The 27,123-nt window shown below is 45.4% G+C and overlaps 2 protein-coding genes across 2 annotated transcripts; both read right to left on the reverse strand.

Moving 5' to 3' along the window:
• Window positions 1-10,906: 10,906 nt before the first annotated feature.
• Window positions 10,907-12,903, reverse strand: LOC122122909 (C-type lectin domain family 2 member H-like; the record flags this gene model as incomplete). Its single annotated transcript, XM_042697344.1, has 3 exons — window positions 10,907-11,120; window positions 12,027-12,154; window positions 12,718-12,903. Coding segments are annotated over 3 exons (528 nt in total), but the record flags the coding sequence as incomplete, so codon positions are not given.
• An 11,832-nt stretch (window positions 12,904-24,735) lies between these two features.
• LOC122122910 (C-type lectin domain family 2 member H-like) lies at window positions 24,736-26,828 on the reverse strand. The gene is made up of 4 exons (XM_042697345.1): window positions 26,822-26,828; window positions 26,544-26,725; window positions 25,872-25,978; window positions 24,736-24,949 (listed from the first exon to the last, which is right to left on the reverse strand). Exons 1-4 carry the CDS (start codon window positions 26,826-26,828, stop codon window positions 24,736-24,738), a joined length of 510 nt encoding a protein of 169 aa, XP_042553279.1.
• Window positions 26,829-27,123: the final 295 nt, after the last annotated feature.

Here is a 27,123-nt window from a genome sequence, read left to right on the forward strand (position 1 = left end):
ACCCTAAAACAATGAACACAGATTGCAAAGCCAAAGTACTGCAGTCGAGAGGCATGAGTTTTGCCCTCGAGGAGAGCATGTTTGATTGCACACGGGTTCGATTTGCCTTTTCCCGTACTTGTGAAAAACGAATCAATGGACAGGCTGAGTCATCCCTAGAGAAGGCACCCTCTGGGAGAAGGCTTGTATGCAGTCCTTGCATTGCACAACAGGGATCAGACCTCTGTTCTCATCTGTGTTCTTTAAACAAAAAAGGGGGAACTGTAGAGAGCTGCGAGAGGCCGCACCTGGAAGATGGCGCCAGCTTCCGCCCTCCGCCTTCCCGATGGCGAGTGCTCTCTGTGGTAAACAACTCCTTATATGGCTAAGGCAAAGAATCTGGCTTGCTTCCGCGCACCTGAACCTATTGGTGGTTCCCACGTGACGTATCAGGGTTGGCTACCCAGCGGGTACTTAAGGCTGTGGGGAATTCTCCCCGGGGTTGGGGTCAGAAGATTACTCAAAGGGCCTGAATAAACTGCAGAGAGAAGAGTTCGGTGTCGCGTCTTCCTTGGTGGTCGAGGTGGTAGCGACATACTAGTTATTGCAAATAGGGGAAACCATGGGACCTATGTTTCTTTGGGCCTGGCTTACTTCACTCAGTATAATTTTTTCCAGGTCTTTCCATTTCCTAACAAATGGGGCATATCATTCTTTCCGATGGAGGCATAAAATTCCATTATATATATAATATAAAATATATACTATATATTATTATGTATTATATATAACTATATGTAACTATTATATAGTTATATATTATGTATGTTTTATTATATATATATATCACATGTTCTTGATCCATTCATCTACTGAGGGGCATCTGGGTTGGTTTTACATCTTAGCTATGGAAAATAATACTGCAATAGGTAGATTTGTGCTGGTAGTTTTAGTATACCCTTGTTTGTGATCATTTGGGTAAATGCCCAAAAGTGGGATTGCTGGGTCATAGGGGAGCTCTATGCGGAGTCTTTTGAGGAATCTCCATACTGCTTTTGAAAGTGGTTGAACAAGTTTACACTCCCACCAACAATGCAGCAGAGTTCCCTTCTGTCCACATCCCCTCCAGCATCTGTTGTTGTTAGATTTCTTGATTATAGCCATTCAACTGGGGTGAGGTGGTATCTCAATGTTGTTTTGATTTGCATTTCTTTTATGGCTAGAGAAGTTGAGAATTTCTTCATGTGTCTATTGGCCATCCTTATTTCCTCTTCAGAGAAGTTTCTCTAAGTCTTTATCACACTTATTTATTGGGCAGTTTTTTCTTTGAGGATTTGTTGTTAGGGATTTCATTTTTTTATTTCTAAGTATATTTTAGGTACATGGCCATTGTCTGTTGTATGGCTAGTGAAGATCTTTTATCATTCAGTGGGCTATTTATCTTACTAGCTGTGTCCTTTGCCATGCAGAAGCTCTGCAGTGTCATGCAGTCCCATTTGTCCAACCTTTCTTTGATTTGTTGTGTTTCTAGGTATTTCTTAAGAAAATTTCTACCTAAACCAAGGAGCCCTAGAGTTTCTCCTATTCCTTCCTGTAATGTTTTCAGGGTGTCTGCTTTGACTTCAAGATCTGTGGTACATTTGGAGTTGATTCTGGTACAGGATGATATATAAGGATCTAACTTTAGTTTTCTACAGATGTTAAACCAATTTTGCTAGCACCATTTACTGAAGAGGCTGTCTTTCTTCCATTCTAGTTTTTTAGCTCCCTTATCCAATATTGGGTAACTGTAGGTTCATGGGTTCATTTGTGGGTCTTCAGTTCTATTCCATTTTTCCTCAGGTTTGTTCTTGTGTCAGTACCAAGCTGTTTTGATTACTATGGCTTTGTAGTAGAGTTCGAAACTTGGTATTAATATTCCTCCAGCACTGTTCTTTCTGCTCAGGATTAAAAGCGATCCTTAAGACACCTGTTCGTGGCCTTTTATTGTTCCATATGAAGTTTTGATTTGCTTCTTCTATTTCATTGAAGAATGAAGTTGGAATATAGATAGGTATTGCAGATAGCCTTGGAAAGTATTGCCATTTTCATGATGTTGATCTTTCCAATCCAGGAGCATGGGAGGTTTGTCCACTTCCTAAGTTCTGCTTTAATTTCTTTTTCAGGTTTTTAAAGTTTTCATCCTAGAGGCTCTTCTCTTCTTTCATTAAGTTAATTCCTAAGTATTTTATTTTTTGTGGGGCTATTACAAAAGTAGTTGCCACACTCTTCTCATTGTTGGCATATAGAAAAGCCATTGTTTTTTGAGGGTTAATTTTATACCCTGCTACTGTGCCAAAGTTTCGAATCAGCTGGAGTAACTTGGGAGTGGAGTCCATGGGATTCTTTAAATACAAGATCATGTTATCTGCAAAGAGGGAGCATTTTACTTCATCTTTCTCTATTTGGATCCCCTTTATTTTTGCATCATGTCTTATTGCTCTTGGTAGGCATTCTACTACTAAATTGAAGAGAAGTGGAGAGTGGACATCCTTGTCTCGTTCCTGAAGTTAGAGGAAATGGCATGTCATTTTTAACTGAGTCCTTAGCAGTTTTACCTGATTAGTAACACACATCATGGCTGTTTTCAAAGCACTTACACGTTCTACAATCTTTTTATCCACTCACACCTGGATCCCAAGGACACTAGAAACCTTTCAAGCTCAAGTGTTATCATGTTGTGCTGTATATATGGTTTGGGTAATGGTCATGGCAGAAGCAGTATCTCTGGCAATTAAGTGTTACAGTAGCAATAATGCTGGAAACCAATAGTTCCAAAAATCTCTGTGAGCGGCTAAGAGCCTTTTGAACCTCAGTAGCAAATTGAAGCCCACAGTCACTAAACCATGTTTCCATCAACTTAACAGGCAACAAGATAAGGGGGTTGCATAGTAAAAGACATTGTACGTGCTCCAAAATGTCCAGGATTATTTATGCAGTTAGTAAGAACACAATTATTCCTGCCAGAGACATGAAATGTCTCCCCATCATTAACAATCACACCCTGCCCAGCCACCAGCCTGTATGGATGCATAACACAAGTTTGCACAGTCAATGAGGCAAATCCATGGTGTGGGACAGGTCTCTGGAATAGATATAGGAAGAGGCATTAGTCCAAGTGAGCCTTAAGGCAACAGCCAGTCTCTAGATATGAGAATGAGCTTGTCCACGTGGGCTGACCAAGATGGTGACTGGCAAGACACCATTGATCACGTCACTCCAGTGCGACTAGATTTGCACTGCATAGTGGGAAACACCCACCGCCAGAACAGTAGACAAGATGTCGAATCCACAGGTCCTTCATGGTGGTTGATAAGCAGGGGCTGCAGGAAGCTCCTGGCATAGTGGAATCCATGTGGGGCGCATGCCAGCTCCTTCCAAAGCCACTCTAGATGGGTCATGCCCCAGCTCCATCTTTTTCTATTCATACACCTTTTCCTCCCAGAGGAACTCAGAGCCACAATCAACCCCTGAATACCTTACTACATGTGTTCGTTCTACCACACTAACACACCCAAGAAGGCTGTCCATGGATGTGCAAATAGGTGGGCGAGCAGACAGCCCAGTCCATTCTATCGGCCTAGGATATGGCTCCAGAAATCCAACATTTTCTCCCCCAAAGAGCCCTGTGGCATTAGTATACATGCTCATGGATGGCCCCTCCTACCACACGGGGCTGGCAGTAGGGGGGAGTCAGGCAGGTAGGCACAGTGTATCTGAGCTGGAACTTGGACACAGGTTCTCAATGCTAGCATTACCACAAATGGGAGTGAGGGCCCTTCCTGCCACTTTAACCATTTCTTGACCCCTTGAGGTTAGGACTTTGGTTTGCCCCCGTTTGGGGTATGGGGCCCTGCTCCTTCAAGATCATTCTCTGGAGTGACTGACATAATCTCAGCATGGCTGATTAGCCAGCCTGGAATCCACCTCGGCACTTCCACATCCTGCGGAATAACACAAGCAGACACTTCACCCCATCCTGTTCGGGGATGGGAGCCCCATTGCCGTGGGCATGGCAGCTTTCTCCCATCGGCGCTATGCAGCAGCAAAGCCATCCTCTTAGACATTTAAAACCTTTAAAATAAAAAGAGATAGTATATAGTGAAATCTCCTGGGTAGCTAATTCCCCCTTTGTTATGTTTTTAATTTGATGTTTTAAAGTAGCATGCCCTGTCCTTGTGGATTATAGGGAATACCTGTGGTAAGAGTAATGTGTAGTTGTGATCACAGTGTTTGTTTTAGTTTTTCCTTTTGGCCAGTCATGAGGCTTGAACTCTGGGCCTGGATGCTGTTTCTCAGCTCTCCAGCTCAAGCCAAGTGCTCTACTGCGTGAGCCACAGCCCCACTTCTGATTTTCTAGTGGTTTGTTGGAGGTAACAGTAGACTGTCCTGCCTGGACTGGCTTTGAACCGTGATCCTCCCATCTCAGCCTCCTGAGTAGCTATGATGACAGGTGTGAACCACCGGCACAGTGTTTTAAAGGCTTGAAAATACAAGCAGGATCATTTTCAGTCTTAATTTGTTGGGGGCAAATCCATAAATACAATAGCTGCAAATAAGTGTGCAGCAACATCTCTAGATGCCTCTCCTGTGTGCCAGGAGGCAAAAAGCAATTCAGAGTAAGCATCCACAGAAACATGAACATAGGGCATCGGCCAAAACATGAGTTACCTGCATTTGCCATAGCTGCTCAGGTTGAAGACCCCATGGGCTAACCCCAACGTCAGGGCAGCATGAGCAAGTGAACAATGAACACTTTGGCAAACTATTGCACAGGCTTGTTTACGAGATAATCTAAACTATGAAGGGCAGCTGCATGTTGATGAAATGTTTGATGGGCATCAAGTGCAGCCTCAACAGGAGATTGAATAACATAGCAAACCGAGTTAACTCATCGGCAAGCGCATTGCCAATGTCAAAGGTCCAGATAAAAGAGACTGAGCACGTGTATGGCAAATAAATACAGAAGCTGTGTGTTATGTCAGTTGTTGCTGGAGGGTAGTAAAAAGATGTAACAGTTCCTCATCTGAAGTAAGAATAATGGCATCCTGAATATGTTGTAAAACAGAAACAACATACTGGCTATCTGAGAACAAGTTTATAGCAAAAGGATAATATTGGAAAGCCAAAGTGGCAGCAAACATCTCCACCCTTTGTGCAGACATGCTATTATCTTGTACTTGTATGGTAGAAGTATGATGTGGGGATTGCAACACGAGCCCCAACTTTCCATTCTTAGACCTATCAGTAAACACATTGGGAGCATTAGCAATAGGCTTAGAATAAATAGAGGAATAGGCAGTAATAAATAATCATTAGCAAAATGTGGTAATGATGATGCAGGCAAGTGGAAAAGTACCTGCCTAGGAAAATTGGCCATAGCAATCCGCCATTCCAGGGAGGTGTGTAACAGGCTATCAAACTCAGTCCTAGTCCTGCATAGGCCCAAGGCATCAGGCTCATGCCCAACCAATTGAATACAATGCCTGCATCCCTTAGAAATAGGTCAAGAAATTAAAGCAATTAAAGGGTTAATAACACTCATGGAATGCAAGGCCAAAAATAGCCATTCAATAGGAAAGGACAGCAATAGGGAATTTACTAGGATTTAAAGTATATAAAACAATGGGTTGGGAATAATCTATGCACACAAGTTAGGCATCACTGATTGCAAGTTTAACAACTCTTAAGGCTTTAGCTGCTCTAGGTGTAAAAAGTCTTGGGGAAGCTGGCTTAGAATCATCCTGCAAAATCTGAAAAAGAGGTTGCAACTGCTTGGAAGTAATTCGCAATTAGGGGTGAATCCAATGGATGTCCCCAGTAACTTTTGAAAATCATTGAGAGTTTGCAATTGCTCAGTCCTTATTTTTTATTCTTAGGGGTGGTCCCCCTGTGAGAGATATGATATCCTAGATATGAAAGATGATGTTGTCTCTGAACTTTCTCAGGGGCCACGATCAGGTTGTACAGCCATAAAGACTGCTGCATATTCTGAAAAATAGGATTAACCTGTTTCTCATCTGATGCTCCAGGCAGAATAGATTTTATAGGCAGAGGGGGACTTTCTACATATGGGCTCTATGGCCTTGTCCACATGGAGTTGGCATAGTGTGGGGCTATTGGCCATTTCCTGGACAGCACTATCCAATTGCATTTGTCCTAGGGCTGAATCATATTAATGCTGGGAGCAGAGAAAGCACATTTTTCCCCATCTGCCAGATACAGGGGTATGGGGGGGGGGGGGGGAGGAAGAAGCAATCCTTTACCCAGACACTGATGGCTCTCACCTGTCATCCTAGCTATTCAGGAGGCTGAGATCTGAGGATCACGGTACAAAATCAGCCTGGTGGGGAAAGTCCTTAGACTCTTATCTCCAATCAACCACTCAGAAAACTGGAAATGGTACTGTGGCTCAAACAGTAGATTGCTCACCTTGAGCTAAAGAGCTGAGGGACAGCACCCAAGCCCAGAGTTCAAACCCCAAGACAAAGAAAAGCAAGCCTTTAAATCCAGTACCAATAGGGACAAAAATAAGGGAATAGCTGTTGGTGAGGGCAAGCTATGTTGCAAGACACCCATAGGGAACATAGCTTTCTTAACCTCCCGTAGGTCCTGGAGAAGTCTCCATTTCCCTGATTTCTTTTTAACAACAAAGAAAAGGATATTCTAGGAACTACCAGAAGGCTTAATATGGCTGGTGACAATTGCTCATGAGCCAGAGCCTTGGTAACATCAAGTTTTTCTAAGGCAAAGGCCACTGATCTACCCATATGGGTGTTGAGGTCTTCCAGTGATAGGTTCTGCATGTAAAGCTGCCAATAATCAGCGGCCCAGAGGAAAACCCAAGCCCTGTCTGTGTGGGTTAGCACCAGGCTGGTAAGGTTCCAACCTCCCTTTCCCTTGTGGTCCCAGACCTGACATCCCCTCATACCCTTGATGAAGCGTTTGTTGAGTAACAACTCAGCACCCAGCTGAGACAACTCGTCACAGCCCCACAGATTTACTGGCAAAACAAAAGGTTGGAAGATTCCCGAATGACCTTCCTTGGTCAGCCATCCCAGTATGGCAGAACTCTTTTTTGTTTTGGTCAGTTGTGGGGCTTGAACTCTGGGCCTGGGTACTGTCCCTCAGCTCTTCTTCTCAAGGCCAACGCCCTACCACTTGAGCCACAGTGCCACTTCCAGTTTTCTGAGTGGTTCATGGGAGATCAGAGTCTCGTGGACTTTGCTGCCCAGGCTGGCTTTGAACCTCGATCCTCAGATCTCAGCCTCCTGAGTAGCTAGGATGACAGGCATGAGCCACTGGCACCCAGCTTGGCAGAACTTTTGTAACTCTGGATATGCCTACACCCTGCAGCAGGGTGAGGCTATCTTTTTTTGGTCAGGAGGGAGGCCAGTGTAGGCTAGATATCACCGAGACATAAGCTCAGGTCTGTAAAAACCTTCCCTCTTATGGACAGTTCTAACTCAGGTTGCTCTTGCCCAATTCCCTGAAGCAAAAAGATGTTAGCAGTGGAGGCAAAGCCTCGATTTACAGGATTAGGTGGAAGAGACTTACTAGAAAGAGGAACTAAAGGAAGCAGAGTCAATTGAGCAGTGGGAAAAGGATGGGCAGGCACCAGCCAGGTTCCTGTTTTCAACCCAGCCATAATTTGAATCTCTCCAGTATAATCATGATTAATGACACCTGGGCAAACAATCAGTCCTTTTATAGTCCAGCTGGACCTGCTCAACACCAACCCTGCTGTCCCAGGTGGCAGGGGACCCAGACCCACCTAGGAGTGGCGACTGGAGGTAGGTCTCCCTCCAATATAGCCTCTCTGACATTTGCCTCCATCTTTTAAGACAAAGTTGGAAGTCCCCAGTATCCTCATTCCACTCCTTAGCAGTCAGAATAGCCTTTTGGACTGCACACATAGGTGGAGGAGTCTGAATTAAGAGCAGGTGGTCATTCCTCCCCCTTCCCCGCTTTTGTTTTTTGGTGGGTCATTGAATTCTAGGCCTGGGCGCTGTCCCTCAGCTCTTCAGCTCAAGGTTGTCACTCTACCACTTGAGACACAGCACCACTTCCAGTTTTCTAGTGGTTTATTGGAGATAAGAGTCTCATAGAGTTTCCGGCCCGAGCAGGCCTTGAACTATGATCCTCAGATCTCAACCTCTTGAGTAGCTAGGTTGACAGGAGTGAGCAGGGAGCTCTTACAGAGCTGGGCATGGGGGCTGGCCATGGCCTTGGAGGGTCTTTGTCTTCTTTACAAGAGTGTGGAAAACCTGACACACTTTTTTTTTCTTCTCTTTGTCCCTGAACTCTGGGTCTGGGCACTGTCCCTCAGCTCTTCAGCTAAAGGCTAGCACTCTACCGCACTTCTGGCTTTTTCTGCTTACATGGTGCTGAGGAATCGAACCCAGAGCCTCAGGCATGCAAGGCAAGCGCTCTACCATGGAGCCACCTTCCCAGCCCCATGACACAGACTTTCAAGGCTTCTAACACTCCTGCACTGGGACTGACAGCCCTCTCCCTCCACATCTGATGTACAAAGGAGGGTCACTTTATTTTCTCCTCACACAAGGATTTTATAGAAACAATTTCAATTCTGGTGATTGGGGTCAAGACTCTCTTGTTCCAAACAGAAAATGTCTGAGGGGGGAATAGCATCTTTTCCTCTGTTTTCTTAATTCTTGAACCACCTTCTGCCATGTAGTCAAATCCACCTTTCCCTCTTTGGGGAACCAGAGACAGAGATTCTCTACAACCTCAAAAATGCCTCTAGCCTCTCTGAACTAATCTCGCAGCCCTCTTGCCTCACGAGGGCCAAGAGAGCTTCAGAAACAGTCACCTTTCTAGGCTGGGAAGTTGGCTCAGTAGTAGAGTGGTAGAGTGCTTGCCTCGCATGCAGGAGCCCCGTGGTTTGATTCCTTGACACCACATAAGCAGAAAAAGCCAGAAGTGGTGCTGTGGCTCAAGAGGTAGAGCCCCAGCCTTGACCTGAAGAGCTGAGGGACAACGCCCAGGCCCTGAGTTCAAGTCCCACAACCATAAAGAAAGAAAGAAACAGTTGCCTTTCTTTGCTCTGATTCATCCCCATTTTATGTCTCTTTCCTCTTCCACTACTGTGCTTTGCGGTCCCCTTACCAAACTATTGCTGTGCTCGCGAAGTCCTCCAGATTTCCTCAGGTCCCGTTCACGCACCAGTTGGCCCAGTCAAGCCAGGGCACAAACAGGGGCACCTGGGGGGCAAAGAGATGGGTGAAGGAGGTGGAGAGAAGGTTGAAGACACAGCTCTGTTTATTCCAGCAAAAGCCTCAGCTATCTACACTTTCTACATTTGTCAGAGGCTTTCATCACATGAATCCAGGATTTACCTTGCCAACAAGTGCATGCAGTATGCATCCTTCCTCATTCTATTTTAAACAGTCTTTTTGGGGGGACTGGGGGTAATTTGGGGGGGTGGGAGGGAAGGGATAGTGAGGGGAAAACAAAGGAGGCAACAATGCTCGATAGGAACTGTACTCATTACCTTGCTCATGTAACTGTGAGCCTTCTGTTCAGTATTTTTGCAATAAAAAACATACACACACATATACAAGAAAACAATCTTTGTTTCCCATCCTCCCTCAGACAAGCTGTCAGACCCAAAGCCGAGGAAACCACTTCCTCAAATACAAGCATAAGTGCATTCAACACAGAGCATTGGAGTCAGTGGCTGGGAATCTTGGCTCCCACATTGCCAGCTGCTGCCACCTCATGGTCTGCAACACTTGTCAAATGGTTACTCACTTCTGTACAATATACAAATAATAATGCACAAATATACTAATAATAAACACAAATATACATAGCCTTTTTCTTTGTTTTGCCAGTCCTGGGGCTTGAACTCAGGGTCTGGGCACTGTCCTTAAGCCTCTTTGGCTCAAAGCTAGCACTCTACCACTTGAGCCACAAGGCCACTTCTGGCTTTTTCTGTGTATGTGGTACAGAGGAATCGAACCCAGGGCTTCATGCATGCTAGACAAGCACTCTACCATTGAACCACATTCCCAGACCACAAAGGTATTTATATACAAATTATATTACAAGATAGAGAAGCTTTATAATTTGCTATTTCATCCTTGTTGGGAATCATCAGTACAGTGTAGCTGCTGGTGGCTCATGCCTGTAATCCTAGCTACTGAGGTGGCTGAGATCTGAAGATCATGATTCAAAGCCATCCCCACATATTTTGTTTTCAACTAGCCCAGCACTGTAGGGACGCTCTTGGAAACTCAGGAGGCTGAGATCAGAGAATGGAAGTTCAAAGCCAGCCTGGGCAGACAAATTGGAGACTCTGATGTCCAATCAGCCAGCAAAAATCTGGAAGTAGAGCTGTGGCTCCAAGTGGCAGAGAGGTAGCCCTGAGTGAAAAAGCCCAGAGACAGTGCCCAGAGTTCAAGCCCTAGGACCAGCAACTCACCCAAAAAAGGAAAACCAAAAACAATGCAGCAACTGTATATAGCAAATTATAAAGCTTCTCCCTGACCTGTTGTTTCTTGCCCTATAAGGTGGTAAATAAAGACCAATACACCTCTATTTTCTTCTTCCTTTATGGCTAAGGAGCTATGAAGCTACGTTCTTCTTCAGGTTGTGGACCTGAGCTCAGCCAATGGGAGCAGAGGGCCCCCAGCTTAGCCAATGGGAGCCCAGGGGCAGGGCCTGCCACATGAGGTATGAAAGGGGAGCTGACTGCTGCCTCTGGACCAGGGGCTTTCTGCAGAAGGCAGCTTTCCCTTTCCTGTCAGGGTGCTTGTGTCTCCAGATAGGGCAGTATTCTATTAAAATATATGCATCTATCTATCTATCTATCTATCTATCTATCTATCTATCTATCTATATCTACACAGGATATTTGGATATTCTAATAAAATATAAGCATATATATCTGCCCAGTCAGGATGAGAGGCGTGAGCCCCAGCCAGGAGACCCCATGCAGAAAGGACCCCGAGGTCGCTGCACACTGCACGTAGCTGCTCGGCTTGCTGCAGATCCACTTCCGCTCCGTGTAGAACCGCCCACTGCTGATGCCCACTCCATTCAGATAGGCGCACTCCCCAGTTCCCCTGACCTCAGCCCTAGAAACAAGCAGAGAAATAGCACATATTCATATTGGAGTACATACTTGCTTTTTCCTTTTTGTAAGTCCTGAGCTCCTTTTGCTCAAGGCTGGCGCCCTACCACTTGAACCACAGCACCACTTCTATTTTTCTGGTGGTTCGTTGGAGATAGAGTCTCACAGACTTTCCTGTCCAGGCTGGCCTCAAAACTCAAACCTCAGATCTCAGCCTCCTGAGTGGTTACCATTCCAGGCGTGAGACATCAGCACCATTTTACTTTTTTTGCCATCATTATTGTTATTTGTTTTTCTTTGTAAGTCGTGGGACTTGAACTCTGGGCCTGGGCATTGCTCTGAGCTCTTCAGCTCAAGGCTAATGCTCTACCGCTTGAGGCACAGCACCACTTCCAGTGGTTCATTGGAGATAGAGTCACAGACTTTCCTGCCAGGGCTGGCTTTGAACTGCGTTCCTCAGATTTCAGCCTCCTGAGTAGCTGGGATGATGGGCATGAGCAACCGGTGCCCAGCTTTGCCATTATTTTTTGCACCTCCTTTCTGGTTTTTGGTCTTAGTTTTTGTGTTTGTGCATGCGCTGGTCCAGGGATTTGAACTCAGGGACCTCCACCCTGTTCCTGAGCTTTTGCGCTCTAGCATTTGAGCCACAGCTCCACTTCCAGCATTTTGGTGGTAAATGGGAGATGAGGGTCTCACAGACTTGGGCTGGGAGTGTGGCTCAGTGGTAGAGTGCTTGCTCAGCATGCATGAAGTCCTGGGTTCGATTCCTCAGAACCACATACACAGAAAAATCCAGAAGTAGCTCTGTGGCTCAAGTGATAGAGCACTAGCCTTGAGCCAAAGAAGCTCAGGGACAGCACCCATGACCTGAGTTCAAGCCCCAGGACTGGCACAAAACAAAGAAACAAACAATAAGACGGCTGATATGTACAGGTTGCTGAACTCGGTGTTGTCTGCCCACTTCCATCTATGCTGTGGAGATTCTCTTCTAAGGCCAATCCAATGCTCATACGAATCTCTGTGTCTTTCCAAGACATTCTGTAATCAAACACAATAAGTTGAAAATATGAGTCCTTATCTTCCAGATGTTTTCTTTCTTTTTCCTTTTCTTTTCCCCCAGGCCAGGGGCTGGTTATGAACTGTGATCTCACTTCTTACCTCCTGAGTAGCTATTTATTAGGTAATTACTTCTTTGTATTTTTCTTTTCATGTGTATGTATATGCCCGTTCTGGGGCTTGAACTCAGGGCCTGGGCACTGTCCCTGAGCTGCTTTTGCTCAGGACTAGCACTCTACCACTAAGCCACATTCCCAGCACTGTCCTTGAGCTCTCTTGTTCAAGGCTTTAACACTTGAGCCACAGCTCTCCTTCCAGCTCTTTTTGGCTGGTTAATTAGAGACGAGTCTCACCAAGGTTCTTCCACAGGTTGGCTTGAAAATCATGATCCTCGGTTCTTAGCCTCCCGAGGAGCTGGGATTATAGGTGTGAGCCACTGGCACCCACCCTTCATTCTGTTTTAGCTTTCACCTTACACAACCATCCAATTTCAGGGTGTCTTTTAGCATGTCACAGAAAAGAGGAGCCCCAAAAGCATTTCTTACCAACTCCTCCTTGCTGTCAAACTTGACCAGATTGGCACCAAAGGATGCACAGAAGTCCTGACTGGAGGTCCAGTTCCTTACATCATCAGAAAAATAATAACACTTGTTCCCAAATCCAATCCAGTCTCTTAGGCAAGAGGAAAACAGCCTTGTCTCCGGAATGCGGCTTTCTGTTTTGTTCACTAAAACACAGACAATGGATTAGCTGCTCATCAACCATTCCTTTCCCCTGCCCAGACCCCAGGCCTACCGCACATCCTGCATTGAAAGCGACTCACCTGCCGTAAGCACAGCAACAAATCCAAGTACAGTTGCAAGCAGAACAACATTAATGAGCACAGAGCAGTAAAATTTTCTGGGTGTGATGGGTGACAAAATTCCTAGGCATTTTCGTGGGAGATCTTTCACTGGAAACATAGAAATAGGAGGTTTGCAGCTAATGAAAGACATAGAAGGGAGACCCTCCCCACTTCATGAAGCCGTGGATTTGATTCCTCAGTACCACAGACACAGCAAAGGCCAGAAGTGGCACTGTGGCTCAAGTGGTAGAGCACCAGCCTTGAGAGACAAAGCTAAGAGACAGCGTCCAGCCCCTGAGTTCAAGCCCCAGTGTGATCATATAATATATGATAGTTGCTATAAATTTGTCATAATACAGACGTACGATCTAGTTTATGATCTCAATATATACTGTGTATAACATGATATAACCGTGTATACTGTATTACACTAGATAATATTATACTATATATACTCTTATACTACATACTATGGTCATTATGTTAAATATTATAATTTTACCTACATACTGTGTTTATCTTATAAACATTACAATATAAGATTTTATGTAAAAAAAAAAAGATTTTATGTAAAGTATAATATAGTCAGATAATCTACATATTATTTTGTATAAGATATAATATAAAAGAGTACTATCTACTACATATCATATATTATACTATATGATATGAAGTATATTTAACATGAAATATAAAGATGTGTAATAAGATACAAATAACTTATAAAATTAAAAACAATATAAAATATAACAGTATGATATATATTTTACAATATAAAATATAAATTCTATGTATGATATATAGCATATCATGTATACTATATGATGCTATATTATATATCATAATATAGAGTATATATACTGTATATCGTAATATATATGCTATATGCTATAGCATGTATGTAATGTATATTATGTTGTTAGATATCCTATATATTATATTATTTTGTATCATATACTACATAAAACATGTTTCATATATTACATCATTATGTATACATGTTATACTATATATATATATGTAAACACAGTGAGCAATCTTTATGTAAGTATTTTATTGTCACATTAAAGCAAACACAGAGACTCCAGCTGGAATGGAACTTGCACGCCTTCTTTCTGGAAACACCAATGGCCCAACCATTTAAGGACATTACTCAGCAGGTATGCCTGTTTACCCTCTTCACCAGTTACCTTCCACCTTTACCCAAAAGTCATGGGCACCTCTGCCTGCACACAGAAGCTTCCTGCAATTTCTTTTGTACTTACTCTAGGCCCTCCCAATGTTTGCTGGATTTCTGCCTCTCAGTTTAAAGCAAGCACAAGAGCATGAGGAAGAAAAAAAGCCCAACACCTTGTTTGTTTGTTTTTTTGAGAATCTTACCGAAAGGACTAAATTTACTATTGAGACATCCTTCAAGAGATCAACTGGTGAAAATTTAACTGTGTCACCCAAAATTTCCTGCTAACTTAGTTGTGTGTGTGTGTGTGTGTGTGTGTGTGTGTGTGTGTGTGTGTGTGTGTGTGTGTGTGTGTCTATACTAGTGCCTTGAGCCACAGTCTTTTTTGCTCAGGTTTGCTGCTTGACCTCTACAGCCAGGCCTTGAGCCCAGCTAGTTGGTGATTTACTGGAGGTGAGTCTCATGACTTTCCCACTTGTGCTGGCTTCAAACGATTATCCTCAGATCTCAGCCTCCTGAGTAGCTAGGATGGCAGGCATGAGCCACCAAAGCCCTGCTTCAGGACAAATTTTGCAAGGGTTGCAGTATACATTGCAAGATTATGATGACTAGTTTGCAATCCTGCCCCAGTGCAAATGAAGTTAGGCACCAACTAATTGGGAAAGAGAAAAAGAGGAAGAAGAGGGAAGAGGAGGATGAGGAAGAGTAAAGAAAGAGGAGGAAGCAAGTAACAGAAACACACCTCTGCTCCCCCTCCAACCCACTTCCCATTCATCTCTAGCCACAAAAATGTGGCTCCAATACTGGCGTTCATGATAAAACTCAAAGAAATTCAAATATGTTGGTCACTCATGCCTGTAATCCCTGAGTAGCTAGTATTACCAGCGTGAGCCTTCCCCATTTCTCTCCTTCTCTCTCTGTTACACACAGAAATTTGAGGAAAACAAAAGGAATAGGCCAGACTCGACCCACAATCTCCATCCCCCAGGCGGGATTGTGCTCCTTGCTTCTCTATCTCAATAAACACTCCTCACCTGTGGAAGATGGAGTCCAGCCTATTCCTTTTCCATTCTCCATTTTTTTCAACAGCCTTCACTTGCTCCCAGGTCCTGAGTGAGGGCCGTTAGCCTGTGAAACAGAAACTTGAGGGCAGGGAAGATGGCTCAGTGGTAGAGTACTTGCCTTGCACGCAGGAGGCCCTTCGATTTCTCAGCACCACATAAGCAGAGAAAGCTGGAAGTGGCGCTGTGGCTCAAATGGTAGAGCACTAGGCTTGAGTGGAAGAGCTGAGGGACAGCGCCCAGACCCAGAGTTCAAGCCCCACCACCGACCAAAAAACCAGAAACTTAAGATCAGGAAAAAGGCTGAGAAGGTGGCAGGACTGGTGGATAGGAATGACACCGGCAAACAGAGAGTGTCTCACAAGAGTCTTAGTTTGTGTAAATCTAAAGCAGTCTATCACAAGGAATCAGCTGCATGTGATAGAGTCAGGAAGGGTCCAGTCTGCTTTTGCCATGGTGGAGGCAGCTACACAGTTGGTCCAGGCAGGATCTGGGATAGAACGTGTCCCTCAGGTGATTGTCACATTTACTGCTGGGTTGCTTACAAATATATACCTAGACTGGTTAAAGACACTTGACAAAACGAATGACATGTTGGTGCTGCATCAGAAAGCATCAATGAAAGGATCCATCACATCCATGCCGGGGGACCATGTAGGCACAGGAGAAAGATTCCTAGAAGGTTTATTAGAGGAGCCATATTTGCCCTGGAGAGAGTGCATGGCAGCCTCTGCTATAGCTAGCAGCAGGGCCTGGGGTAGGAGGTGATGTAGATGGGAGTTCAGGTGGGTCTGGGCAGAGAGCAGGTCTGCATGGAGCTGAGGACCAAAGGTGGACATAATGCTTACAACATCAGTATTTTAATCATAGCTAGCTTGATTACATACCAGTTAATAATTCACAACATACTCATATCATTTGCCACCTATTAGAACCTTCTGGAGTTTCTTTTCCAAGGTTTTCTTTACAAGCTTTTCTCTTTATTTATATACCCTTATCTTCTTTCTGGTGTATGTTAGGTTTTTAAAGAAGAGGCCACTGAGTTAGAACACCACACACCTGGTATTTTCTGTTAAGGGGTAGGTTTATTCATTGTTCTGGCTGGAACCAGGCCAGGTTGGCACTCCATGGGACTGAGAAAGAGGGCATCTGGCTCTGGGCTAAGTCTTATCTAGGTTGGGGAGGTGAAAGGTGTGAGAAAGGCCAGGAAAAGGGAGGTGGACCAGGTAAGGAGGTGGGCCTAGGTGGGAGAAAGCTGTGGCCACATTGGTTTCAGAAGTGACCTCAGTGGATGGGAATGTGACGTCTTCCAGCTGTGCCAGTTGCCTAGGTAATGCAGGTACTAGGCAGGGTCTGCTCACCATCCAGGAGTAGACTTTACAGTGTTCTTGATCTCAGCTGTGTAGGAGCTGAGCTGCATCTCAATCTTTTCACTATTACCTTTGATAAAGATGTTTCCTTTTAACAAACAGCACAATTGGTAATTAAATTCTTTAACACCAAATTTACAATTGCCATCCAGGGACATCCATTTCAGGAAACATCAGTACCAAGAAATAAAAGAAGCCTTTTGACACCATGATAACAGCTTCTATGGATTACACTGAGATTATGTTGAACATGTTCACACACACACACACACACACACACACACACATTTAAACAAAACTTTTTAGGCACACAGGTTTTTAAAACAAAAAAGGAAATTGACCAAAAGTGTTCTGGAATTCCAGTGGCAAAGGGATATCATTTTGCCCAAGATAAAACCACATGGTCAGTGTCAGAAAATAGGCAATAGCATAAAAACACCAGGCAGTTTTGACACACAGAATTGAACAGAATTTCCATGCTAAAACAAACACTTATAACAAGAACAGAAACCCTTTAAACCAGTTTTGGTGATAAGGCACAATAGAATGTGAATTGGATGTTTTAACCCCTAAAAGAGTGAAGAGGAGTAAGCTTGGTGGAAGAGTGGTGGGTTGTAGAAAAACCCATCATGGAGCCTTTGTCTCTTCTAGAGCCTGCAAAGAGAACTGGAGGAGGAGGTGGCTGAACAGATTTGTAAAAGGAAAAGGCAGCACTTTGAACCTAAAGACATTTAAAGGAAGGATGTGGCATAATTCAGGTACTGAAAAGTGAGTGATGGCGCTGGGAAGGTGGCTCAGTGGTAGAGCGCTTGCCTTACATGCATGAGGCCCTGTGTTTGATTCTTCAGCGCCACATAAGCAAAAAGAAAAAAGAGCTGGAAGTGGTGCTGTGGCTCAAGTGGTAGAGCGCTCGCCTTGAGCTGAAGAGTTGAGGGACAGTGCCCAGGCCGAGTTCAGGCCCCACGACCGGACGAAAAAAATGAAAAGTAAGTATTTGAGTATTTGGATAGGGAGTTATTGGAAGAGATGAGAGGAAAGTATTTCTTTTCTGCAGCCTCCTAGAAGAGAAATGAAGAATCCAGATTTTGAAGTGAGTGGACTCAGGAAAGAGAAAAGGATTGGACTAATTAGGTGCCAAAGAGAAAATGGGTATTTTGGGGTGAGAAAGGGAGAGAGCAGTAAAAGGGAGAAACTATGTTTATCAGCCAGCCACTGTCAGTGACAGATGAATGAAAACACCAGAGCAGAGGCCCATGTATTTAGGGTCTGGATGGGAAGAAGGTGTATTCGCCGGAGAAGGGGGTTGAGAAATGTGTAAGTGTGGAGGGGCTTGTGTGGAGGGAGTTTAAGCAGAGCCATTAGCTGTTGTTTTACCTTTGGTGGTTTACGCCCACCTCTGCCTGGTGTCAGCTACGCAGGCAGACAGACAGATAGCCAGGCATGGATACAGGGTTCAGCAGGAGGAGTTTGCTTGGAGCAGACAGACAGTTTTAGCTTAGAGAATCTGGACCAACTGCAAGTAGCAAGAGTGTAGTTAGAAGAGCAAGGAAGGAGAAAAGGATCTTTGGTGCTGAAGGTCATCAAAGGAAAGAGAGAAAGAGGGAGAGAGGGAGAGAAAAGGGGTGAGAGATTGAGCTGTGACAAGGAGTTATTTTCTAGAGGAGATCTAGAGGTTGGGAAGCTCATGGCAGAGAAGGGCTTGGTGAGCAAGGCAGGGGAGCAGAGGGGCCACTAGAGTGGAGGTCGGAGAAGGGCGTAGGTTTAGGGGAACTCAGACCACTCTCAGTTTTGTTGGAGAATTGTTTAAATCACTGAGAGTAACACTGAAGATTTTGAGTTTAGGCCAGCGGTGGCCATGGTTTAGTGAGGCCAGATTTCAGTAGACAAACAAGTCAGGGTTTTTTTCTTTTTTGACTGCCAATCAGTCAGCCAAGAGTGTTCAGATTAGACTGAAGGCATGCCAAGGGGTGTCTGTCTCTGGGAGACAATTTGGTAAATTCAGTAGGACTACGAAGCCTGTCCCATTGAGCCAGGCGTCCTTGGTGCTTTGGGAAGGTGGATGGAGAGATCCCAATCATTAGGAGAGGGCAAAGTTCCTAATTACAGGGTGCAGGGCTTCAGGAATGGAGAGGCTCCTGAAGTCTCTGGGCACCCCACAAACAGGAAGGGAGAGACTCCTGGAATCCACAGACCTGGCTAGTTACCTTGTCCTGAAGGCTTTTGGATGTTGGATGGAGTTGGTCAAACAGTGAAGAGCCTTGCCGGGCACCAGTGGCTCATGCCTGTCATCCCAGCTCCTCAGGAGGCTGAGATCTGAGGATCGTGGTTCAAAGCCAGGCCAGGAAGGCAAGACCTTGAGACTCTTATCTCCAACAAACCACCAGGAAACCAGAAGTGGTGCTGTGATTCAAGCAGTAGAGCCCTTGCTTGAGCTGAAGAGCTAAGGGGCAGCACCCAGGCCGAGTTCAAGTCCCATGACCAACAACAAAATATAAATAAAAATTAAAAAAACAGTGAGGGAAGGCCTGGGAAAGAGAAGGTGAATGGCTCGGTTAGAAGCAGATGGAAAGGACCCAGTTATTCCTAGGCTTTTCCTCTGGGTTTCAGCTCTGGAACTGGGTTTCAGCTTCAAATGTTGGGAAAATGGAGGAGAAGGGAAAAGGAATAGGCCAGACTCAATCCCCCACAGGCAAGGACTGTTGATTGAAGAATACCAAGGGGCAAAGACTTTTCCACGTATTTGGAGGTTGTGCCAGGGACTGGATTTTGGGGTGCGCTTATATAAGACAGAGAATTAAAAAATGGGCCGGTTACTCTGAAGGATAGACCCCCATGCTTTGTCTTAGGCCCATACAAACCCTGGGACTCCAGGAGTCCCTCCTGCCTTCCTTATTGTCTGTGGGGTCTGCAGAGACTCCAGGAGTCTTTCCTTTCCTGACCCTCTGGGGACCTTAGCGGATTCCAACTGCAAAAAGTGGCCCTGTGACTCAAAGTGGTAGGGTGCTAGCCTTGTGCAGAAGTGCTCAAGTAAAAATGTCCAGGCCGTGACTTTGAAGCCAATAAATGTCAACTGGGACAAATTATCCCAGCAACAAGCACCCAGACCACCAGGACCAGGTGGAGAGGAGTCGGAGGAGATGATGTCACATCAGCCACTTTGTGCCTGCCCTTTCAAACTCCACCAGAGCCAGGAGTCCAATAGAAACAAGTTTAGAAGCATGCTCATCTAATGTCCATATCTGTCTAAATTCTAACTGGACAGGAATTGACATTCTTGCCTTTGTTACCTGCTACTTACAGACAATGATCAAGGTCTCTCACCAGGCCCTTAGCTACTCCAATCCAGCCCTAACTTCTGACTGTTTATGGGCTCATGATCCAAATGGAACATTTCTGGCTTGTGCCCAGGATGTTTTCCTGTGTTACTGGTATCCACCAGTCCTGCCATCTGTCAGGCTTTTGCCTGATCTCAGTGTTTTCAACTTTCTCTCTAGCAGGCTAACAGCCCTCACTCAGGGCCTGGGAGCAAGTCTAGGCCATCCAATTACTGCAGGCAACCAGAGGCCTGGCTTACACTGTCCTGCCGACTATAAGCCTGGACCCTGAAGACCCCAGGCCCAGTGACTCCTCAATACCCCCATACCACAGCAGGAAGTAGCCCCGAATAGCCCATGATGCCTCTTCACATTTTATATTCCTTCAAGGTTCCAAATGATGGTAATCTGCTTTGTTCTCATAACTCCCCACAACATCTTTCTCAGCCCAATTCTTCTTATGTATCCAAAGTCCAATATGAAAGACTTGCCTCTCTCCTCTTGGCCCAATTATATTATGTATCTAAAGATGAAATGTGAGGGACTGACCCCCAGCCTACTGTCCCAGGCCCACACAGACTGCAGGCAAAATCCCGGGTATGTGTGAACTCCTTTGTGATCTCCTTTGAAGTGCAGGCAGGGCAATCCATCTAAGCCCAGCTGTACTCATCCGATTGTGAGCTCAACTGAAATGCCCCCCAACTTCCTTTTCCTGGTGGCTTTTTCTTTCACCTCTGTCTCCTTCCTTGAGCCTCTTATAAAAACCCAGCTCCTGTCCCAACTCTCAGGCACAACCTCCTAACCTGCGGGAAGCTCTCTGCCCCTTGCTGTTCTATCTCAATAAACAGTCCTCCCTGTTGATCGATTCCGGCCTATTCCTTTTCCATTCTCTTCCATTTTCCTAACAGTCTTCTTGGGATGCAGGCAATGATCTTGGCCAGGCCCTCAGTTAAATGCTGGTTGTGGCTTGTCTCTTGGGGGCCCAGGTGGGAATGAGCCACCTGCGGAGAGCACACACCTGGTACTTTGCTTGACCTTGTGGAATTAGGCAGGACTCAATCCTTTATACTTCATCTGTTTGTATGGCCACATATTAATTAGAAGCAGGAAAAAGCCTGGCCTCTGCTTCCATTTTTATAATTTCTTTTTTTTTTCTTTTTTCTTTGTTTTTTTGTGTTTTTTTTTGTTTTTTTTTTTTTTTTGGTGCCTTTACTAGAGCCTAAACTCAGGGCCTGGGTTTTGTTTCTCAGTTTTTTATTATGTGGGTTTTTTTTCTTTTTTTTGCTCAACACTGGCACTCTGCTATTTGAGCCCCAGTTCTGCGTGCTGTTTTCTGGTGATTCATTGGTAAGAAGAATATCATAGACTTTCCCTCCCAGGGTTGGCTTTGAACCCCGGGCTGGGAAGATGTCTCAGTGGTAGACTGCTTGCCTTGCATGCATGAAGCCCTGGGTTCGATTCCTCAGCACCACATAAGAAGAAAAAGCCAGAAGTGGTGCTGTGACTCAAGTGGTAGAGTGCTAGCCTTGAGCTGAAGAGCTGAAGGTGCCTAGAGTTCAGGCACCATGACCAACAACAACAACAACAAAACCAAAAAACCTTGAAACCCGGTCCCCAGATGTGAAGCTGGGATTACAGGCATGAGTCACAACGCCTGGCTCTGAATCCATGTTGAGTTTTTCATGGGTATCTCCACAGTGTCTCTCACAATGAGCTTGGGGTTCAGGGAAGACAGCACTGATGGAAACATCTTTCTGACAAGGGGCTGAAGTGACCTGTGAGGAACAGTAGAGCCACACGGGGCAGCAGAGCACTCCAAATAAGGACAAGGGCCAGGCTGGACCAGGAAGACAGAGGGCCCTTCTTATGGGAGCCAGTGGCTCGCTCCCATTCACAACAGAGATAATGATTTCTCCAGAAACCAGAACCCAGAGAACCAGAACAGAGAGAGACACCTCCAAAGTCACTTGTAGCTGAAGTCCACAGTAAATGCCAGCAAGGGTGGGAATGTACCCAAGAGTCTTGTTATTTGTTTTGTGCCAGTCCTGGACCTTGGACACTGTCCCAGTCCTTGTCATTTTTTTTTTTTTTGCTCAAGGCTGGTGCTGTACCACTTCAGCCACTTTTTGGTGGCTATCTGGCCATGACAGCCTTATGAACTTTCCTCCCCCAACTTTGAACCACAGTCCCCAAATCTCAGTCTTCTGAGTAGCTGGGATGATAGGTATGAGCTACCAGTGCTGGGCCTGTGTAATTGGAATCTCCAGTTAACCACCAAATAAAAAATCCAGAAGCGGTGCTGTGGCTCAATTGGTAGAGCACCAACCTTGAGCAAAACACTGAGACAGTGCCCAGGCCCTGAGTGCAAGACCCATGCTGGAACAATCAATACATAATAAACAAAGCAAGCTTTGGTGGGCTTTAATTGAGCAAGAGAATGTAACCAGGAGATAAGATGCACCTTTGAAGCATTAGATGAGCCTCAGGCAATAATGTCTTTGTATTGTGCTCCTTTTCTTCCTGTGCCTTGGTATATCTTGGTATATCTGGCATTGTACTATTGGCAGGATTGAATGTGCATGTATTTTCTGTTTTTTTTCTGTCAGGCCTGGGGCTTAAACTCAGGACCTGGGCACTGTCCCTGAAATTCTTTTGCTCAAAGCTCGTGCTCTACCACTTGAGCCACAGCACCACCTGCAGCCTTTTCTGTATATATGGTACTGAGGCATTGATCCCAGGGCTTCGTGCATGCTAGGCGAACGCTCTGCCACTGAGTCACGGAGTAGGTTCCTTGCTACTCTCATTTTCTCTTCTTCCTGAAAAAAAATCTCTCACACAGGTCATTATAAGAATGAGAACAAAGCCAGGCACCAGTGGCTCATGCCTGTCATACCAGCTACTCAGGAGGCTGAGATCTGAGGATCAAGATTAAAAGCCAGCCCAAGCAGGGAAGTCTATGAGACTCTTACCTCCAATCAAGTACCACCAGGCAAAGTGGAGCTGTGGCTCAAGTAGTAGAATGCCAGTGTTGAGTACAAAAGCTCAGGAGGCAGGCGCTGGTGGCTCACAAGTGTTATCCTAGCTACTCAAGAGGCTGAGAACAGAGGATCATCATTCAAAGCCAGCCCAGACAGGAAAGTCCATGTGCCCTTTGTCTCCAATGAATTACCCTCCGGGTAAGTGGCTTGGTTTTTTTGCACTTTGGTTTTTGTGTATCTTCTCAAGTTTGTGCTTTCCTCTTGTGTTTTTGAGTTTGTGCTTCCTTTGCTTTGTGGATCTGGGTCAAACACATTCATAAAGCTTGGCCCTGGATCATTATCATTTGGGAGATTTAACCTTTCCCACCTTTCTTCCCTCTGTTCTCATTCTCTCCTTTCTTTCCACACATAATATGGATTTTGCATCTCCCGTTGCAACTTTGTTCATTGCCAGAGGTTCTTACAGCTCCCTGCACACAGTCCTAATACTGAGATTCTGTGACTGTGAAGGTGTGTTCATGGGATCTCTGTCAAAATACAGGACAATGCCAGGCACCACTGCTCACGTCTATAATCCCAGCTAGTCAGGAGGCTGAGATCTGAAGATTGCATTTCCAAGGTAGCTCAAGCAGGAGAGTCTGTGAGATTCTTATCTCCAAGGAGACGGTGAGAAAAGCCAGAAATGGAGTTGGGGCTCAAGTGGTAGAGCACCAGCCTGGAACACAAAACTCAGAGATAGTGCCCAAGCACTGTGTTTAAGCCCCAGGAGTGGCACAAGAAGGACTGGAGAAGGAGAAGGAGAAGAAACAAAATACAAACGGCTGTGCGAAGACTCACTGAAGAACATTCTTGAATTACAAGTTGATGCTTTGTAAGTTAAAGGTAGAGCTTCTTTTTCTAAGTCACAGGATACAGGAGATCAGCAATTAACCTCTTTACTGTTCCTTTCCTCTTTCTGTTTCTCTGTCTCTGACTCTGTCTCTCTCCCTCCCTCTCTGTGTGTCTCTCTCTGCCTCTCTGTTTTTCTTTTTCTCTCTGTCTCTCTGTCTCTGACTGTCTGTCTCTGTCTCTGTGTGTCTCTGTCTCTGTATATCTCTCTGTCTGTCTGTCTGTGTGTCTGTCTCTCTGTCTCTCTGTCTCTCTGTCTCTGTCTCTCTCTGTCTCTCTCTGTCTCTTTCTGTCTCTGTCTGTCTGTCTCTGTCTCTGTCTCTCTGTCTCTCTGTCTCTCTGTCTCTCTGTCTCTCTGTCTCTCTGTCTCTCTGTCTCTCTGTCTCTCTCTCTCTCTCTCTCTCTCTCTCTCTCTCGTGCAGGTCCTAAGCTTTGAACTCAGGGGCTGGACACTGTCCCTGAGCTCTTTTGTCCAAGGCTGGCACTCTACCCCTTGAGCCACAGCTCCACTTCTGGCTTTTTGGTGGTTCATGGGAGATAAGAGTCTCACCAGTTTTCCTGCCAGGGCTGGCTGGGAGCTATGGAGTCGCTGGGATTACAGGCGGGATTACAGTGACTAAGAAGTCATGAAGCTACATTCTTCTGCAGGTTGTGAACCTGAGCTCAGCCAATGGGAGCAGAGAGGCCTCAGCTTAACCAAGAGGCAGGGCAGGCCACATGAGCTATGAAAAGGGAGCTGACTGCTGCCTCTGGCCCAGGGGCTTTCTGCAGAAGGCAGCTTTCCCTTTCCTGTCAGGGTGCACATTCCTCCAGGTAGGGCAGTATTTTATTATATACATCTATCTATCTATCTATCTATCTATCCATCCATCCATCCATCCATCCATCCATCTATCTATCTATCTATATCTACACAGAATATTTGGATATTCTAATAAAATATAAGCATATATATCTGCCCAGTCAGGATGAGAGGCGTGAGCCCCAGCCAGGAGACCCCATGCAGAAAGGACCCCGAGGTCGCTGCACACTGCACGTAGCTGCTCGGCTTGCTGCAGATCCACTTCCGCTCCGTGTAGAACCGCCCGCTGCTGATGCCCACTCCATTCAGATAGGCGCACTCCCCAGTTCCCCTCACCTCAGCCCTAGAAACAAGCAGAGAAATAGCACATATTCATATTGGAGTACATACTTGCTTTTTCCTTTTTGTAAGTCCTGAGCTCCTTTTGCTCAAGGCTGGCGCCCTACCACTTGAACCACAGCACCACTTCTATTTTTCTGGTGGTTCGTTGGAGATAGAGTCTCACAGACTTTCCTGTCCAGGCTGGCCTCAAAACTCAAACCTCAGATCTCAGCCTCCTGAGTGGTTACCATTCCAGGCGTGAGACATCAACACCATTTTACTTTTTTTGCCATCATTATTATTTGTTTTTCTTTGTCAGTCGTGGGACTTGAACTCTGGGCCTGGGCATTGCCTGAACTCTTCACTCAAGGCTAGTGCTCTACCGCTTGACCCACAGCACCACTTCCAGTGGTTCATTGGAGATAGAGTCATGGACTTTCCTGCCCGAGCTGGCTTTGAACTGTGTTCCTCAGATTTCAGCCTCCTGAGTAGCTGGGATGATGGGCATGAGCCACTGGCGCCCAGCTTTGACATTATTTTTTGGACCCCCATTCTGGTTTTTGGTTTTAGTTTTTGTGTTTGTGCATGTGCTGGTCCAGGGATTTGAACTCAGGGACCTCCACCCTGTTCCTGAGCTTTTGCGCTTTAGCATTTGAGCCATAGCTCCACTTCCAGCGTTTTGGTGGTAAATGGGAGATGAGGGTCTCACAGACTTGGGCTGGGAGTGTGGCTCAGTGGTAGAGTGCTTGCCCAGCATGCATGAAGTTCTGGGTTCGATTCCTCAGAACCATATACACAGAAAAAGCCAGAAGTGGCTCCGTGGCTCAAGTGCTAGAGCGCTAGCCTTGAGCCAAAGAAGCTCAGGGACAGCACCCAGGACCTGAGTTCAAGCCCCAGGATTGGCACAAAATAAAGAAATAAACAAAAAGACGGCTGATACATACAGGTTTCTGAACTCGGTGTTGTCTGCCCACTTCCATCTATGCTGTGGAGATTGTCTTCTAAGGCCAATCCAACGGTCATACGAATCTCTGTGTCTTTCCAAGAAATTCTGTAATAAAACACAGTAAGTTGAAAATATTACTCCTTATCTTTCAGATTAGTTTTTCTTTTTCCTTTTCTTTTCTCACAAGCCAGGAGCTAGTTTTGAAATGTGATCTCACTTCTCACTTCCTGAGTAGCTATTTATTAGGTGGAATTACTTCTTTGCCTTTTTCTTTTTATGGGTGGATATATGCCGGTACAGGGGTTTGAACTCAGGGCCTGGGAACTGTCCCTGAGCTGCTTTTGCTCAAGACTAGTGCTCTACCACTAAGCCACATTCCCAGCCCTGTCCTTGAGCTCTCTTGTTCAAGGCTTTAACACTTGAGCCACAGTTCTCCTTCCAGCTCTTTTTGCTGGTTAAATAGAGACAAGAGTCTCACTGAGGTACTTCCACAGTTGGCTTGGAAATCATGATCTTTGGTTCTTAGCTTCCTGAGGAGCTGGGATTATAGGTGTGAGCCACCTGCACCCACCCTTCATTCTGTTTTAGCTTCCACCATACAAAACCTGTCCAATTTCAGGGTGTCTTTTAGCATGTCACAGAAAAGAGGAGCCCCAAAAGCATTTCTTACCAACTCCTCCTTGCTGTCAAACTTGACCAGATTGGCACCAAAGGATGCACAGAAGGCCTGACTGGAGGTCCAGTTCCTTATATCATCAGAAAAATAATAACACTTATTCCCAAATCCAATCCAGTCTTTCTGGCAAGAGGAAAACAGCCTTGTCTCTGGAATGGGGCTTTCTGTTGTGTTCACTAACACAGAGAAAATGGATTAGCTGCTCATCAACCATTCCTTTCCCCTGCCCAGACCCAGGCCTACCCGCACATTCTGCATTGGAAGCGACTCACCTGCCATTAGCACAGCAACAAGTCCAAGTACAGTTGCAAGCAGAACAACATTAATGAGCACAGAGCAGTAAAATTTTCTGGGTGTGATGGGTGACAAAATTCCTAGGCATTTTCCTGGGAGAGCTTTCACTGGAAACATAGAAATAGGAGATTTGAATCTAATGAAAGACGTAGAAGGAAGACAGTCCCCGCATTCATGAAGCCCTGGATTTGATTCCTCAGCACCACAGACACAGCAAAGGCCAGAAGTGGCACTGTGGCTCAAGTGGTAGAGCACCAGCCTTGAGAGACAAAGCTAAGAG

Source organism: Dipodomys spectabilis, unplaced genomic scaffold, assembly GCF_019054845.1.
Source record: "Dipodomys spectabilis isolate Male_0828 unplaced genomic scaffold, ASM1905484v1 ptg000216l, whole genome shotgun sequence".
Taxonomy (NCBI): Eukaryota; Metazoa; Chordata; class Mammalia; order Rodentia; family Heteromyidae; genus Dipodomys; species Dipodomys spectabilis.

Excerpts from the sequence above, each read along its gene's own strand:
- LOC122122910 (XM_042697345.1), bottom strand. Across the intron at positions 25,979-26,543 it reads TTGACAGCAAGGAGGAGTTG|AATTTCTTGGAAAGACACAG; the intron begins GTAAGAAATGCT and ends GTTTTATTACAG. Across the intron at positions 24,950-25,871 it reads AACACCGAGTTCAGAAACCT|GGCTGAGGTGAGGGGAACTG; the intron begins GTATGTATCAGC and ends GCTTGTTTCTAG.